This window comes from Bemisia tabaci, chromosome 4, assembly GCF_918797505.1.
Source record: "Bemisia tabaci chromosome 4, PGI_BMITA_v3".
Taxonomy (NCBI): domain Eukaryota; kingdom Metazoa; phylum Arthropoda; class Insecta; order Hemiptera; family Aleyrodidae; genus Bemisia; species Bemisia tabaci.
The window spans coordinates 25,785,366-25,800,996 of NC_092796.1; the positions used below are offsets into that span (position 1 = coordinate 25,785,366).

The 15,631-nt window shown below is 37.2% G+C and overlaps 3 protein-coding genes across 3 annotated transcripts; 1 reads left to right on the forward strand and 2 right to left on the reverse strand.

Annotated features, from left to right (window-relative positions):
- Positions 1-70: 70 nt before the first annotated feature.
- Positions 71-6,517, forward strand: LOC109032794 (uncharacterized). Its single transcript, XM_019045091.2, has 2 exons — positions 71-474; positions 2,088-6,517. The coding sequence occupies exon 2, from the start codon at positions 2,147-2,149 to the stop codon at positions 4,646-4,648; it is 2,502 nt and encodes an 833-aa protein (XP_018900636.2). The 5' UTR covers positions 71-474; positions 2,088-2,146; the 3' UTR covers positions 4,649-6,517.
- An 849-nt stretch (positions 6,518-7,366) lies between these two features.
- On the reverse strand, positions 7,367-14,279 carry LOC109032802 (uncharacterized). The gene has a single exon (XM_072299560.1). The coding sequence runs from the start codon at positions 13,915-13,917 to the stop codon at positions 13,315-13,317; it is 603 nt and encodes a 200-aa protein (XP_072155661.1). The 5' UTR covers positions 13,918-14,279; the 3' UTR covers positions 7,367-13,314.
- On the reverse strand, positions 8,703-9,842 carry LOC109032791 (uncharacterized). Its single transcript, XM_019045088.2, has one exon. The coding sequence runs from the start codon at positions 9,840-9,842 to the stop codon at positions 8,703-8,705; it is 1,140 nt and encodes a 379-aa protein (XP_018900633.2).
- Positions 14,280-15,631: the final 1,352 nt, after the last annotated feature.

Below are 15,631 nucleotides of genomic sequence, written 5' to 3' on the forward strand. Positions count from 1 at the left end.
GTGGCATTGGGAAAAATTAGGGAAATTTTCTCTTTTTTCCCTCAGGTGCAACGTTGCGCAACGTTGGACGTTATGTCGTTATGTTTACGTTTGCGTATGAGGTTATGTTCGCTGAATACTGTAGCTGGGAACAGCTTTTTCTTCAAGAATTATTTATTTACCTAAAGTAAAGTTCAAAATAACCTAGCTTTATTAAGAATATAATTCTGCAATAAGTTGTATATCAGAGGCTCACGCTTTTCACCTCCTGCGTTATTTGTTCGTCAGCAATGGTATCACCTTTTCATAATCTTACCCCCTCATACAACAGCATACTTCAACTTTTTAAGGAGTAAATTTATTACCTACTCTGTCATTTTTAAGTAAATTCATCTGGAAGTGAATTCGTAAAATTCCAGCCTACGAATATCGCCTACAACCAGCCGCTCACCCTACGAGGAAGGAACTTCAGCACTCTTGGCACCCGTCTACAAGGTATTGATCATCTTCTCCCTTATCGATGAACTCTTATTTTCTTCTCCTCTCTCTTGGTTTCTCATACAGTAGCTTTGCCAAAAGCTGTGGCGCCACAGTATATTTGACCTATTGGCCATCATTAAATCATTTTTCCATCTCTAGATCTGGCGATATCGACCAAGGTTTACTATGTGGCACTTTTTGTATGCCTGATGAATTCCGAAGTTCCTAGTGGAATAGGATCGTTAGATTCAGTTCATTAGAAGCCAATACTTTCCATTGCCTCTGTTAATTTTATGTATTTACCACCGTAGCTCCAAACTATTCTAAAGGAAATCATGAACGTAATTGATATCTCACTCCTCTTTGTCTCCTAACCTATAGAAGATCAAACAATCCTGCTGTCTGAGTTGTGAAAAAGTCATTCAGAGCCTGCACCCTCACTATTTTATATTTTGCCTCTCCTAGTAGATGCGTGTTATTGAATAACGCTCCCTCTCTTCTATCAATAATTTACCAAGATTCTTGTCAAGTTTAATTCAGATTTTTCAATCTGTAGCCCAAGTATTATATTCTACACTTACGTTTTTATTTTTGGGGTTAAGTTAAGTTGGAGCTGAAGTAAGTTTAGAAATCTACATGATGAGATTAGTACTAGAAGGAAGATGGCAATAAAACTTATGAATATCACCGACAAAAGAACTCACCTGTGCTCTGCAAAGGCAGAAACCTCTTCTGCAGGCTGGCATCATTCAGGATTAAATTACTTTTTTATTTCACCACTCAGTTTGTCGAAAATCCTGAGCAGGATTTTAGCATGAATTCCATGAACAGCCTTAATTTTTCTGGGCAAGTTTGAGTTTGCTGGAATAAGGAGGAACTTCTCCCTGATTGGGTCACCTCCAGAGAGAATTCAATTTCCCCCAAAAATTGGGGCATTTCAGTTACAAAAACCATGTCATTATTGCGTTCAGCAGTCGTAAGTAGGCAGCAATGTACCAGTGTTTATGGCATGCCTGATAATATGCCTCGCATTTTCTGATGGCAAAACTTTTCAGGTCAAATGCCTCAATTTGCCCATGCTCATACACTCTTTAAAACTCACGCTATTGGTTTTGGATCTAGATGGATGGAAAAGAAAAAATTCCCAGTAGGATACTGAGGCTATTCCCTCTATTAATGTATTTCCTGCAGAAAATACACTATCCTCTATTAAGCTTAAGATGATCAGAATTTTTTTCCATCATTATCTAAAATAACCCCTTTAAACCCTTTCAAACTGAACTTCAAAAAGTATTCTTCAATACCTAGGCAAAGGATAATCTCACAAAATGTTGTGTAAAAACAATAATTACTCATCATTTAAGAGAAAAAATGTGACTGGGAACCTTTGACATGGCAAACGAAAATGTGTGGTCCTGTTGGCTCACCATCAAAATGTAATTTTTGTCACCATGGAACATCCCTGGTACCTAGGGGCACTTTGGAATTTTTAAAGCACCTATATGAAATAAATGAAAAACATTGGTGTGCATATTTGTCTAACAATTTTTTTGACTTTTGTTTCTCTTTTCTTGTATTTGTATGTCACTTCGTACTTTCGCTAACCCTCTTAAATCTTCATCTTACAGGTCTCAAGTCCATTAACTCTGGCTCAGGCATAAATCATCGAAGACCGTACTGCGATATAATGTTCAGGAGAGGAAGAAGACCTTGGAGAGGAGCGAGAGGAGTACACCGATGGGTCCGATCAGAACAAGAGGAGCAACCTCAACATTTTCAACCGGATGAAGCAGATAATCAAGAAATTTCCCAGCAACACGAGTTTCAGGAGTCGAGTGGAGAAAATTTTTCAACTGGCAGAGGAGGGAAAAAGCGAGACTTCAGAACCCAAAATGGTCCCGATTATAATGCAGGTAACCCGCACTTTGTTAAAAAACCAAAGAACTCTTTTATAAATAGTAACAACTTCACTAATAATTCAGGTGATTTCAAAAGGAACCCTCCCTCCCATAATGTACACCAAAATCACCATCAACAAAATATGCGTCCGAATCATCCACCACAGGATCTTCATCCAAATCATCCGGGGCAAGCTAGACAGTATGATAATCACCCACCTCAGAACATGCATCCTAATCGTCCACCTCATAATGTACACCCAAATCGTCCACCGCAGAGGAATCATTTCCCACAGAGTCATAATCACCCCCCACAGACTTCGCATCCAGGCCATCCATCACAGCATGTTCATCACAATCCTCCAATGCACTCGTCTGATTATGTGGATGAGCCAGCTCCTGATGAGGGAGCGGCAGATTTTCCTCCTTCGCAACAGCCAATGGATAATGTGCCTTTCAGATGTACCATGTGTGGGAAACCTTTCAAGAAAAAAGCTCTCCTAGATATACATTTAGAATCAGAGTGCAAGGCTGCCATGAATCAAGGCCAGTCTTCTCATTTCCAATCGGATAATTTTCAGCGAGGAAATAATTATCGAGGGCGTCCTCGAGGACTGAGAAGGCGAGGGCGGGGAAGAAGGGGGGGTTTCAATCATAACTTCAACCCTCCTCATGAAAACGATCATGATTTTAATGATGTCGAAAACTTCGAATCCTGGGATGAGTTTGAAAACAGCGAATTTCATGAAGCTCAAGATAATTTTGGCAATGACGAGTTCTCAGAGCAGAATGCCTTCAGAGGTAGCAGAGGTAGAGGAAGAGGGAGAGGTAGAGGAAGGGGTAGGGGTAGGGGTAGAAGTCGAGGTCGCCCTCCGTACCGTGGTGGACAAATGGGACCGCGACCCTCTTTCCACTCTGAGTTCCATGACTCGGAGGATCCCCATAACAACTTGCAGCATGAAGCATATTCTTCTGATGTATACAATGAGGATTCAAACAGCTATGATGGACCTCCAGATGATGGCTTTAGCTTTCACAACCAAAATCATAGGATGAATAATCGACGTGGAGGTCCCCGAAATTTTTTTAATTCGAAATATTGTAACTTATGTAATGTCCAAGTTAGTAGTTATGAAGAACTTCAGTTTCACAAGGAGAAGTTTCATTTGAAGTGCAAATTCTGCGTAGCATTCTTCGCAACTAAGCCTGATTTATATTTACATCAAGAAACGCATTTAACAGAAGAAAACTCAAACCCAACCGTAGATCAAAACATTGAAGAGCCCTTTATCGAGGATCCAAACATGCAGCCTGATGGTTTTCCGTCTAATTGCCATTTATGTGGTCAAGTTTTCAACGATCACGAAAGTCTTTCCACACATTTGCAGAATGATCATGGGCAATTACCGTTACCGCCCATGTTTCCTCTACCAGAGACTGTTGAAGGTCAAGAAGGAATGGGTCTTAATGAACCTGAATCAGCAACAGGAGAAGCCGATCCAGTTGAAAACATTCCAGAACAGATTATTTCATACCCTTGTTGTTTATGCATTACAAGTTATTCAAATATAGGAGAATTATCTGAACATATTTCCTCAACACATCCTCCTGCATTAGTATGTAGTGAGTGTGGGTTTGTATTCAAAGATGAAGAGCAGTTGCAAGGTCACCATAAGTATGAACACAGCCAAAACGACTTTCCTGAAAAAGAGCGCTACGCCATCCTTGCTCACACTGATTATTATCCTTGCGAGTTATGCTCTGAAGTGCAATGTAGTCCAGCTACTCTTCAATTTCACATGCATGTACATCGTGTTCATAATGTACAGCATGAACCGAAAAGCAACAGACAGCCTTATATTGCTTGTCCAGAATGTAACGTTTTAATTAAGAGTAATGGTCTTAAAAACCACATCCTCAATAACCACAAATTGATCACATGTAACGTATGTCAACAAGTATTCTCGGATAAATATGTTTTTGTGAAGCATGTTGACCTGGAACACTATCCCAATTGTGTGTGCAACATCTGTTGTGCAATATGTTTTAATAATAATGCCCTGCAGCAACATGGGGCTACAGAACATGCAATGGGTGAAATGTTCAAATGCAATCTGTGCTCTAAAAGGTTTGGGATGAGGACACTGCTAAGCATTCATGAACTCCTACATTCTGAGCTATTTAGCCAATGTAAAGTATGTGGCGAATTTTTCAAGATGCCTGAATACATGCTTGAGTTCAGATCTCATATGGTTGACACTCATGGAATGGATAGTGGTATGTTTGTGTGAACCATTTTCAATTTTTCTCAGTATTTCAGTCAAGTTCTTCATCAGGACGGCTTTTTTAAATTAAAGAAGAATTCAGGGAAAGTTCCAGGCAATTACTCCTTTGAAAGTTCATACCATGACTAGTTGCTCTGACATCATGCTCTTTTTAATGATATGCATTTTAAACCATTTATTATTTAATTTTTTCAGAGAAGAGAGAAAATCAACCTAATTACACTGTACACACTATATTTAAAAGAAAATAATTATCTTACTTGAATTCCCTTTTCCATTCATTTTGTGCTGTGCTCCTATCAAAAAAGGTGGCTTGCTGGATTTCCCCAGCAGTCTTTATTTTGTAATCCTTACGAGTACATACCGAGATTCCATTTTATAGATATTCTTTTATTTTTGGTTTCTATATCTTTCAATTGCTTGTACTAAAATATTTCATCTCTCATACCGTCTTGGTGTTTTACAAATGTGGATCTTAGCACTTCAGATTCATAAAACATTAAGACCATAACTGGCAATCTCTGAGAGGAAATTATGCGCGATTGAGTACCTTTATTTAAGGATACTGAGAGTGAGAATATGGTTCTGTTAAATCATGTTCTGTCAATACATAATCCTTGCAAGTAGAGTGTTCCCACTTTTCTGTCTTCATAATTTTTTTGCATGATATTTTTTGGGTTTTTATGAATGCTATGCCCAATTAAACTACTCCTTTTTTAAATTTCTACTTGTGATAATGAAATCAATTATTGCTCTTTCTATCAGAAAATAAACTAAAAGCAAGTCTGAATTGCTTAAGATGGCAGCTTAATCAAGTTTTACCCAAATATTTCCAACCTGTCTGGGAGGGTAAATCTGAGATACCCTTGCAAGTATCACTTACCATTTATTCAAACAGGACTAGATTCTTGCAAAGAGACCTTATCTGTTAAAATCCCAACATTAAGTCACAAGCACTATTGCTAATGGAACATGAAATCAAACATGCTTTTGACAGGTTGAACTTTCATTGCTCAAAAATTGATCGTAATCGGACGCTCTGAAATTTGCTCCACTTGTTCAAATTTTTTAAAAACACATTTAAAAATTTGTAAGTAGGTATCGACCAATTACAGTTAGTAACAGAGTCATCAAATTTTTGTCTCCTCAATATTTCATACTGCATTCCTTTTTCAGTTTTTAGGTGTAATTACTCTTTTTCTTCATTAGCTAAATTCGAAATTAACATGGGTGCGTATGTGTACTTAATGTATGTAATCTGATATTGTTATGTAATCTAATGTTCTTGAAGGCAATTCTTCAGCCATCATTTCAGAGATATGCTTTTACATTGATTTGAACTTTTAAAGATATTTTTGTAGGTGACACTTAAAGTTGTATCATTCGGCATAAAATCAGTATCTAATTCCATTTTAACTTACAGTCACTTTTGAATGGTTTTCCAGTGTCAAGGGTCAGTGAATGTTGGTCATGGTTGTTTCATATTCTTAAAATCAAAGCCTTTTCCCTGCTGTTCCAATGAATGTATTTTTACTTGACGTGTTATTTAGGTTGCTCAGGTTTTTTCATTTGGTATTATGTATGGTCTATACACTTTAAAAATTAATTGACAGGAAAAAATCATTCTCAGTATTCCTCATCTGAAAATCTTAGTTAAACTTGTAAAAAACAGAATGAAATCACAGGATTTTGTATTGGATTTCAGACCACCTGGAAGCTCATTAAATAGGCACTGCTCTCAGACCATCTCAAGAACCATGTGTTCATAGACTGTAATCGTCTTTTATTACTTACTGTTTTGGTATATGTGTACCTATTTGATTTTATGTAACAATTTTTTTTGTAAATATACAATCCTATTTATTTGTGGTAAAATTGTCTCTTTATTCAATTTCAACCATCATCCAGCAAATAAATGCCAATTTTTAATATAATATCTGAGCCTTCAAGTAATGGGACACCCAGGAAATATGCATTGGTTCTAAAAATCGAATTTTTACTGCCTAACTTTTCTAGCAGTTTCTCTCTTTGGATGCCTATTTGTAAATCCTGCTAAGTTTATGCAATTGCAATAAAAATTAGTTAATTCCATAGCTTTAACTTGCAAATATTTGAGGCTGCCTGAGTATACAGGCTGAATTTATTTGTTCTAAATGATTTTTTTGTATTGAAAAGAAGTCTCAGAAAGGTTTTAAAGAGTGATTTAGGATTATAAAAGGACAACAAAGAGCTAAAAAAGTAATGCGAAAGAATAAGAAAGGAGCCGATGTTTAGGGCAAAAGCGAATCTTTAAGTATACGTTTTTCTGTCTTAGGAAAAAAATTTATCTGAGTATCATCCAAGTATGTAAATATTGTGATCAAGGATAGAGCGTGTAATTACGTAGAGATGGCTAACGAACAATAACACCCATCTGCAAACTGACAATTTTGCAGAATGAAGAGAAAACTTCGCTATTTTTGTAATTTCAAGGTTAGATTTGCAATGTTTTCATACATTGCAGCGTCATTGAAGCGTTCCCCCACAGAATTGAAAAAAATCTAAAACCATCAGCTTGCGTATTCAATACTGTAGAATGCGGCAAAGTTGGTATCTCTTTTTTGCCAAAATTGTCAGTTAGGTGATGATGGTCGTTAGCCCTCGATATTCATTTTGTTCCTTAGAGTTTTTAAAATGCCTGATGACAGTTTGAGACTGAAACAATAACGAAATGAACGGCCTGAGTAAATGTAAATTAATTTTATTACTTAATTACATTTAATCATCATAATAAAACTATGTACATAGATGAAATGTAATTAAACATTACAGAGGAAAGTGAATAATAAAAATAAAAAAATAAACTGGCAGTTCAGCAGTGTAATACGAATACACTCTTTTTTTCTTCTTTCTTTTGTTTAACTTATCTCACAATTTCTTTTTTCTCTCCATGAAAACAAAACTAAAGTTAGTTCTTGCTTACACTCAGGTGGACCTACTTAGAGGCATGTAATATTCAGATTTAGAGTACATCTTGCAGGTCAAGATGAAACCTAGGAACCCTAACAAGAAAATTTAAGCAAATTGCACCTCTTAAAAGAGTTCATTGGTACGTCTTGCAGTTGCACAGTCCGCATACCAAAATTTTAAGTACCAACCCAACACAGCAAGTAGGTATGTGACACAGCAGGCGGTCGGTAATAATTTGGGTGCCTAGATATCCTTAAATGAGGGGCTTGGAAGACAAGTGGGATAAAAGCCGTTTTTGCTACTTCAAAGGATGCGTTTTTGAAGTTTCTAAGTTAGGTACATGAAGTCTTATGGTGGAAAGAATAAGTTCAAACTCACTTCTTGATGCTTGAAAATTGGATTTTAGAAAAGAATTTTTCATAGAACATAATTTAAGACTAGCACTAGTTTAAATCATGCATATATAAATTTTTTCAAAAACTGCCCTTATCCCACTTGTCTTCAAAGCCCCTCAAATCATCTAGTATGATGGTACGGAGAATTATCTTTTTATGTAAGTAGGGCAAATGGGACATCATTTTATAGATTAAAATTCTGACAGGAAATGTGTACCCCTTTTCCTCCCAAAAAAATCAAATTTCACTTCCTTTATTTAAAATATTCCAAAAGCACTCTATTTTGGGTGAAGCCCTATAGGCTTCTCAAAGATAGGTAAGCTTTTGGGGGACTACTTGCGGACTCCCCACTGCAGCTGACTACTTGATCTGAATAAACGTCCCTAAAGCAAAACCGCCGAGAGAGGAATCCCAATACTGATTGAGGGACGAATTATTGTCATTCGCGAAACGCACTGAGTAACGCGGATCACTGCTTAGAGTTTGCTCAGGGTCAGCGAGAGCTAAAAGTACACGATAATTTCCGGTGGGTGATCCGGAAGGAACCGTGGCGTTCACGCGGACAGTGCTGGTTCCTGGTACCCACCGACGTGGATCTGCGCCGGACGTTGAAAGGCGCAGAGTCGCATCTGAACGGACGTTCTGAAGAACAATTTGAAGCGAGCGAGCGTTATATAATCGAGCCCATCCTCCATTGCTTACGGCCAGAGACAACGTCAAAAGCCCGCCCCGACTGACCGTGTCCTCGTGCGATGCCTGGAGCAAAGCCAAGCGATACCCCAATCGTCGCCGAACCTCGGCATACAGCCATTCTTTATCCACATTTCATGGAACTCCGGTCGCCAATACTGGCTGTTAAGGTAGCTGAGGTTGTAGATCGCGCCCTCCTTCAAGATGTCCGAGCAGGTGGTTCGACGGACAGCTGTCGAACTCCACGTGGAGTCGCAAGTTTCACCACCGAAAGGTCCAACGTCACCTAAACGGTCCGTGTAATTCCGTTCGTTATCGCGGGGCTCCTTCTCTTCACTATACGTCCCGACGTCGTCATCGCTGGAGAGAAAACAATCGTTGTGGAAACCAAAACGAAAATTTTGAGCGATAGCTGCGTCCACGGTGGGTGGATCTGCTACCCATTTTTGAATGTGGCGTGGGTTGCGGAACTGAACGAAACGCGATGGGGGTATGTTGTCCATTAAACTGTTCTTGACTGAGGCACGGGCTGAGGCATCGGTATCCAAACCGTTGGAAGACGTGTGCCACTCGCCCCAGGCTCCGATGAAGCCGGCCTGAACGACAGCAATCACGTCGGCGTTGTCTCGGAGGACTGGTTTCAACTGCGAAAGATGCCCCTTGATCCGCTTCAAAGGTGCGTCCGCAGCGGTCTCATAGTTCACTTCGCTATCCGGATAGTTGTAGACTGAACGTATGATCATCTTGATACCGGCGGCACGTGCATAACCGAATCCATTTCTCAAAGCGTTTAAAAAACCGTCAGGCAGCGCGTTCTTATTTTTAAAACGTTCGAGATTGATGAGCGCGTAGACGAGGCGATATCCGTCGGTGAAGGCATCGTCGGCGTCTTCTTGCGTGAATGAGTCCAAGTTAGTGGACCAAATAGCTCGATAGAAACCGCGTTCGGGGTTAGGAAAGTCAGTGGTGCTGGTAGTGAATGACACGTTCACGACACTTTCAGCTTTAGCAGTTAGGCCGGAGTTCCGCCCAGAAGCGAGCATCCAAAATATGACCATACCCTTAAGAAATGGTACTGCTAGAAACGCGATTTCGCGGTTGAAGGTTACCGTGGTTACGACACCATTCAATCCACAAGGGATATTTCTCCCGGTTGAACGTGCCATGAATGGTAGGGTTTCACTTAGGACTGAGAGAAAAAACAGCGTAAGACTGGACTGGGCCTCGAGACAACTGACGGCTCTAGAACGAGAAAACGATTAACCAGGACGCGAAAACGGTGGTCCTTCATTTGCAACACTTTCGTATCAAACGGTTGACATCCACTCTGAAGGGCGCACTACCTATCCACGACATAACTACGCGTTTTGGCTACTCGGCATTGCTCATAGCCGTCGGCGACGAAGAACACGGCGGAGCGAAGCTCCCGCGCTTCCGCGACTCCAACCACTTGGGATTCACGATCACGAACCGACGTCATGAGGATGGTATTTTGCTGGATTCGATTTCCTTAAGTATAATCTGCTGCAATTGGGAAGCCCTGTACGTCACGATATGTCATCTCTATCAGACGTGAAGGATGGGTCGTCCACTCCAAGTTTATCACCTCTATCAGTACTGAACCCTTCACCTCTGAGAAACTTCATAGCTTTTCGTCCGAGATTTGAATTGAGTATTTTGCTAGTTTTTCCTGCTCATTGATTTGTGTGCATTTTTAAGTGATAGGTAAACAAAATGTAATGTAAAAATGGCTTCATTCCCTCCGTAAAAAGAGTAACAAAACTTGTGTTATTCATTAATTAATTAAGGCTTTATTCTCTTATGAAAAGTGTAAATGGCTAGGTTCTTGTTTCTTAGAAAATTAAGAAAAAAATCTGATTACAAATATCCGATGAAAGTTGGTTTAGAAAAAAGCAGGAGGTAAAAATTGAGTAAAGAAGTTTGACTCAAGAGTCACAGAGAGAGGTCTAACACTAAAACCCCTAGATTTTTGCTTGCCATTTAGAAAAAAATGGTTGAACTCATTATGACAGGAATCGTGACTTAAGAAAATAAAAAAGTAGAAACATTTAACAGCTAAAAAGCTTACAATACTTAAAAAAGCAACAATAATATCCCAAAGTTCCTGGAGATAAGATTGATTTTTACACTCATTAATCTTGAATTTATTGACACAATTTTACTGCTCCTTAAAGCGAACAACAAAGTTGACAAAGAATGTCGGGATGGGACTTGGTCATTTTCGTTTGTTAAAAAATAAGGTCAAAATTTAGAAACCTATAATGACCTTGGTGAAGATTTTACTCTCAATGCATACAGAACTAGGGATGGAAGAATAGGAAAAGGTTGACAACAACTTAATCTCCTCTTTCTGAAATCCTAAAAACTTTTATCATCATACTACTGCATGTTTCAGATAATTGAAGGTGCACTAATGCAAGTGAATGAACTAGTTCAAGTCTAAAATACTTTGAAGTTGAGTTACTTTGATTTCGGGGTCTCCTTTTGAGAGGAGCAGATAATATATACACAAAGCATCAATTTTTTCTTAGAATACACTTCAAAAAGTTTTTCCTTTGTACATCATTTAGACTATGATCATACCATCATATCTGTGCACTTTTATGCCAAGTATTTTTTCAATTACAGAATTTTACTAAATTCACCGATAAACATATCTATCAGCTATTAGAAAAAAGAAAAGTTGACAGATCCATTTCTGTAAGAGGATGACAGTTTCTTTTGTATAAATGGACAACACTTACACATTCAACTTAACATCCAACATAATGTTTAAGAGTTAACAATTAAGCTAGATTAATTTACAATGCCAAAAGGGAAGAATAATCATGGATTGAATAATCTTTTAATACATAAACATTATTTACAAATAGATGATTGTGCGTTACGTAACTTACACTGTTTTAAGCTAACATGTCCTTCAGTACTCATAATGTTATTAAAGTTGTTGGTAAAGAATATTTCAGTGAAAAAGCTTGAACATCTGTGAAAAAATCAGATTAAGAATTGCATCAACTGTGATTCTCAAAAACATACATTTGCACCTCCTTCATCTTCTGTCACTTAAAACCCACCACTGTCTCCCACAGTTGCAATTATCAAAAACTTGGACTATCGATCAAAAAATCTCATCTCCAAATACTTTTTGATGGGCCATCTACAAAATACATTTCAACTCTTTGGATAGTTTGTTGAATAAATAAAGAATGAAAACTGATAGAAAGCAGATCTTGCTGTAAATCATTAAGTGGCTATTACTGTTATTGATGACTCCAATGTGCTTTAATATGAGTTGTATTGTCGGAACACAAGAAAAAAATGGTATCTCGTGAATGAGGAGATGAAAAGTAAATACATATAAATGATTGTGCATGATGCTCCATCAAAATTTTTACGTTTGAGAGTAAATGATAAAGAATCATTTCGTAAGATGGTCAGATCAGACACAAAGGAGGAAACTATTTAATTGTTCTACAAAAAGACATTATTAATAAAAAAAATTATTAATTCAGTCAAGTTAATTAGATGATAGCATCATGTTTTATCAGCGGTAGAGTTTTAAATTCACGCTGGAACCTGTAAAAAGGGTGTTCAACTGAGAAAAATAAGGACAATTTTTCTTAGCTTTTATTTGCTTAAAAAATGCTAACTTTTTAGAGTGCTTAGGCAAAGCTCCTGTGACTTCAGAAGTAATAATGTGTGAAAGATTGAAGAGAAAATACATTGAAATTCTCTTTGGATATACAAAAAAATGTTGGCACTGAAAGACATTTAGACAAAATAATACATATTTTTAAACAAATGGAAGAGAGGATAGACAAATAAATATTTTCGGAAACTGAGAAATAACAGGCATAGGACTGTTGATAAAAAAATGCGATGTGGGTTTGCAGCTAATTAAGAACAAAGCAATACATCTGCCAGTGACGATTGATAAAATAGTGTTTTTACATTTGAAGAATGTTCAAAGCCGGTAAAATGTACACCGCTAAAAGGTATGCCACTATATGGCAGAAAAAGCTTGTTTTAAATTGTGGTGAACTACCTCCGGGCTGAAAGGCTAATTTTACTTGTGCCTTTATTTATGTTGTATCTAAAATACCTTGGAAACCAACTTAGATATACTGCTCCTTTCATGAAAATTAGTATTTGACACATCAAAACTACTAACACTTACAAATCTTCCCCCAGACCTAACTTTCAGAATTTTTTATATAGTCCCTACATTTCATATAAGAAAAGATGCGTATATAACGAAATTTTCCAGATAATGAGTAAAATAAATTTTAGCTCTGATATAACTCTTTTTGACTTTGTTTAAAATTGCTCAATCAGCAAGTTTTCTGGTATTTGTCTCCTGTTTTGACTGAATGCTAAAATACTGAGCAAGCTGTGGCTGGAGTAGGAGTTCAGCCCTATTAACTAAACTCATATTGATATATCTAAGAAACATAATTAAAGTTACAATACCTACCACAATTTCACAAAAGATTAATTAAGGAATGTTTTCTGATGAATATATATTTTGTACATGGTACATCAAACTTGCGTTACACTTAATGTTTGTGCCAAAGGAGACACACCTATCACTCCTATTGCTATTAAGTAGGTATGTACTCAGAACCTTGAAAATGGTAACCACTTCCCTCTCCATGTAATCTTAACCCAGTCACCCTTCTCATCAGTTTCTTTCTCCACATGGGTTGAGAATGTAACTGCACTCATGATACCATCTCCAAACTTTTCATTCAAAATTGCTTTGTAAGCATAACCGTAATTTTGTATAATCTCATAAAAACGATAGATCAGTGGGTCCTTTGGTGGCATATCTAGTAATCGACCTCGATCTGGCCATTGATACAACTGTTGGCAAAGAAGGGAGTAGTCAACATCAAGTAAATTTGAGAGTTCTTTTACATCTTCTTCGTTTGCTTTTGCTTGTCCATAGAACAGTGCGGCAACAGCTACCTCATCACGGTTAAGTTTCTTGGCAATAGCTTCAAAGGTCAAATTTTTCTTTTTCTTAGCCTCGAAAAGAGTTATACATGAGACTGGCAAACGCGATATTAGTGATTGGTCGAGAAGTGCTACAGGATGCTTTAGCGGACCTGGTTTAGAACTAAAGTTTCTTTTAAAGATGTTTGCACAAGTCATCAATTTATATTTGGTTCTAGAAGCTAAAGCTACATGCAAATAATGATGAAATGCTTGGAGATGCATTATGCTTGCTAGGAAAAAGGAAAGTAGGTATTTACACAAAATTAAAGGACTTAAAAGAAGAATGCTCAATGTTCACCTTCGCAGTGATGTAAATTAAGGAAGTATTGAAACTTAACGCACTCGTACTAAGGAGACCAAGTTTTACCAAAGTTTACCAAGTTTAATCCGAGCTAACTCCACCCAGAAAGTTAAACAATTAACAAGGAACGAGGTTATGATCTTGTTTATGTTATGTAAGGGTAATAGATGACAATTCCTAATCACTCCATCAGCTGATTGCTTGAGGTTGCCACATGTCTTTGTGTGCTAACAGTGTTGCCAATAATTTAAATGGAGTACTCTCCACAGTGAGGGAATACGGTGCAGTAAATTTAAAATAGTAAAACAATTCATATCCTAGATTTAGGTAGGCAAATCCATGAAGGAGGATATTACTGTGTGTTTTTTTATTTTGTAGGTTAATGGTTTTTAAGTTACGGTTCTTTTATGTTAAAGACAACACATCAAGTCAAGATCAGGCCATATATATGAACATGATTGTTACAATTTAAGTATTAGCACAAATCTTCTACCAGTTTTACTGCACTTCTGCTATACATTAAAAAAAAGAACTATGACTTCAATAAATGATGAGGTACCACAACAGAGGAACTTAGATTTGCAATTTGGAAGCAACTAACACTAGTAATAGGGTGCAATTGTTGAAGAAATAAATAGGGGCTGATTTTGGACTTTCCTAGAAAAGAAGCAATCCTGCAAATGTTAAAAGTCAAGCAAAGTTATTCTTAATGAGCCCAGTGAAAATTAAACATCAGCATGTTGGACATGTTTTTCCGTTTTTCCTTCAGGCGGATGTTTGGACAGCCTAATTGTAGGTATTGGCAAACATCTATTACTTCTATTTAAAAAATGTGCAGTTTAACTTACGACTTGCAGAAATTTCTAGATTTCAGGCAAATCCAAAAAAAGTCCTTCGTAATACCCCTCTTCCACAAAGGGATACTCTCAGAATTTTTTTTAAACTAACTGTCACAAAATTCCTCCCATTTGTCGACAGCAAAATTGTTAAACTAAGTGATTAAAAACCATTAATTTAAAATACAATATGTAACAACAATCTCCTAGCTTAAAAGTTAGAGCCTTACAGTGAATGAATAACTATCAAAAGTCCATAACTATTTTCTGTGTTGTAACATAATGATACTTTACAATCTTTAAACATCAATTACAAATTACCATGGAAAATTTAACTACAAAGGGAAATAGGAGATTAACAAAGAGATGGAATATGTCAGCATCATTGATGGACCTCTAGACGGGTCAGTGGCCTTTTACAAGTTGGTAACACTGTTTTTGCTCTTTTGAAATCCATTAAAACTATCGATTTAGGTGAGGCAAGCTGCCTCACTAAGAATCAATTGTTTTAAGCACAATCAAACAGAGGAAAAGCAGTACTGCCAACTTTCAAGAATCGCCTCTGGACAGGATAGGAAATTAAGCAAAACAGCGGATGTTTCCTCAACAGAATTTCATGTAAAACATGTTGAAAACATTCAAAATTAACTCATAAATGAGAGATAAACATTCGTATTTTACATTGTAAACAAGATAAATTCAAACTTTCAGCTTAGGAAAAACCATAACCAATGTAGGCCTTATCACACATTGAAATCAACCTACATGTTCATCAAAGAACTAGAGCTTGGTTTCACAC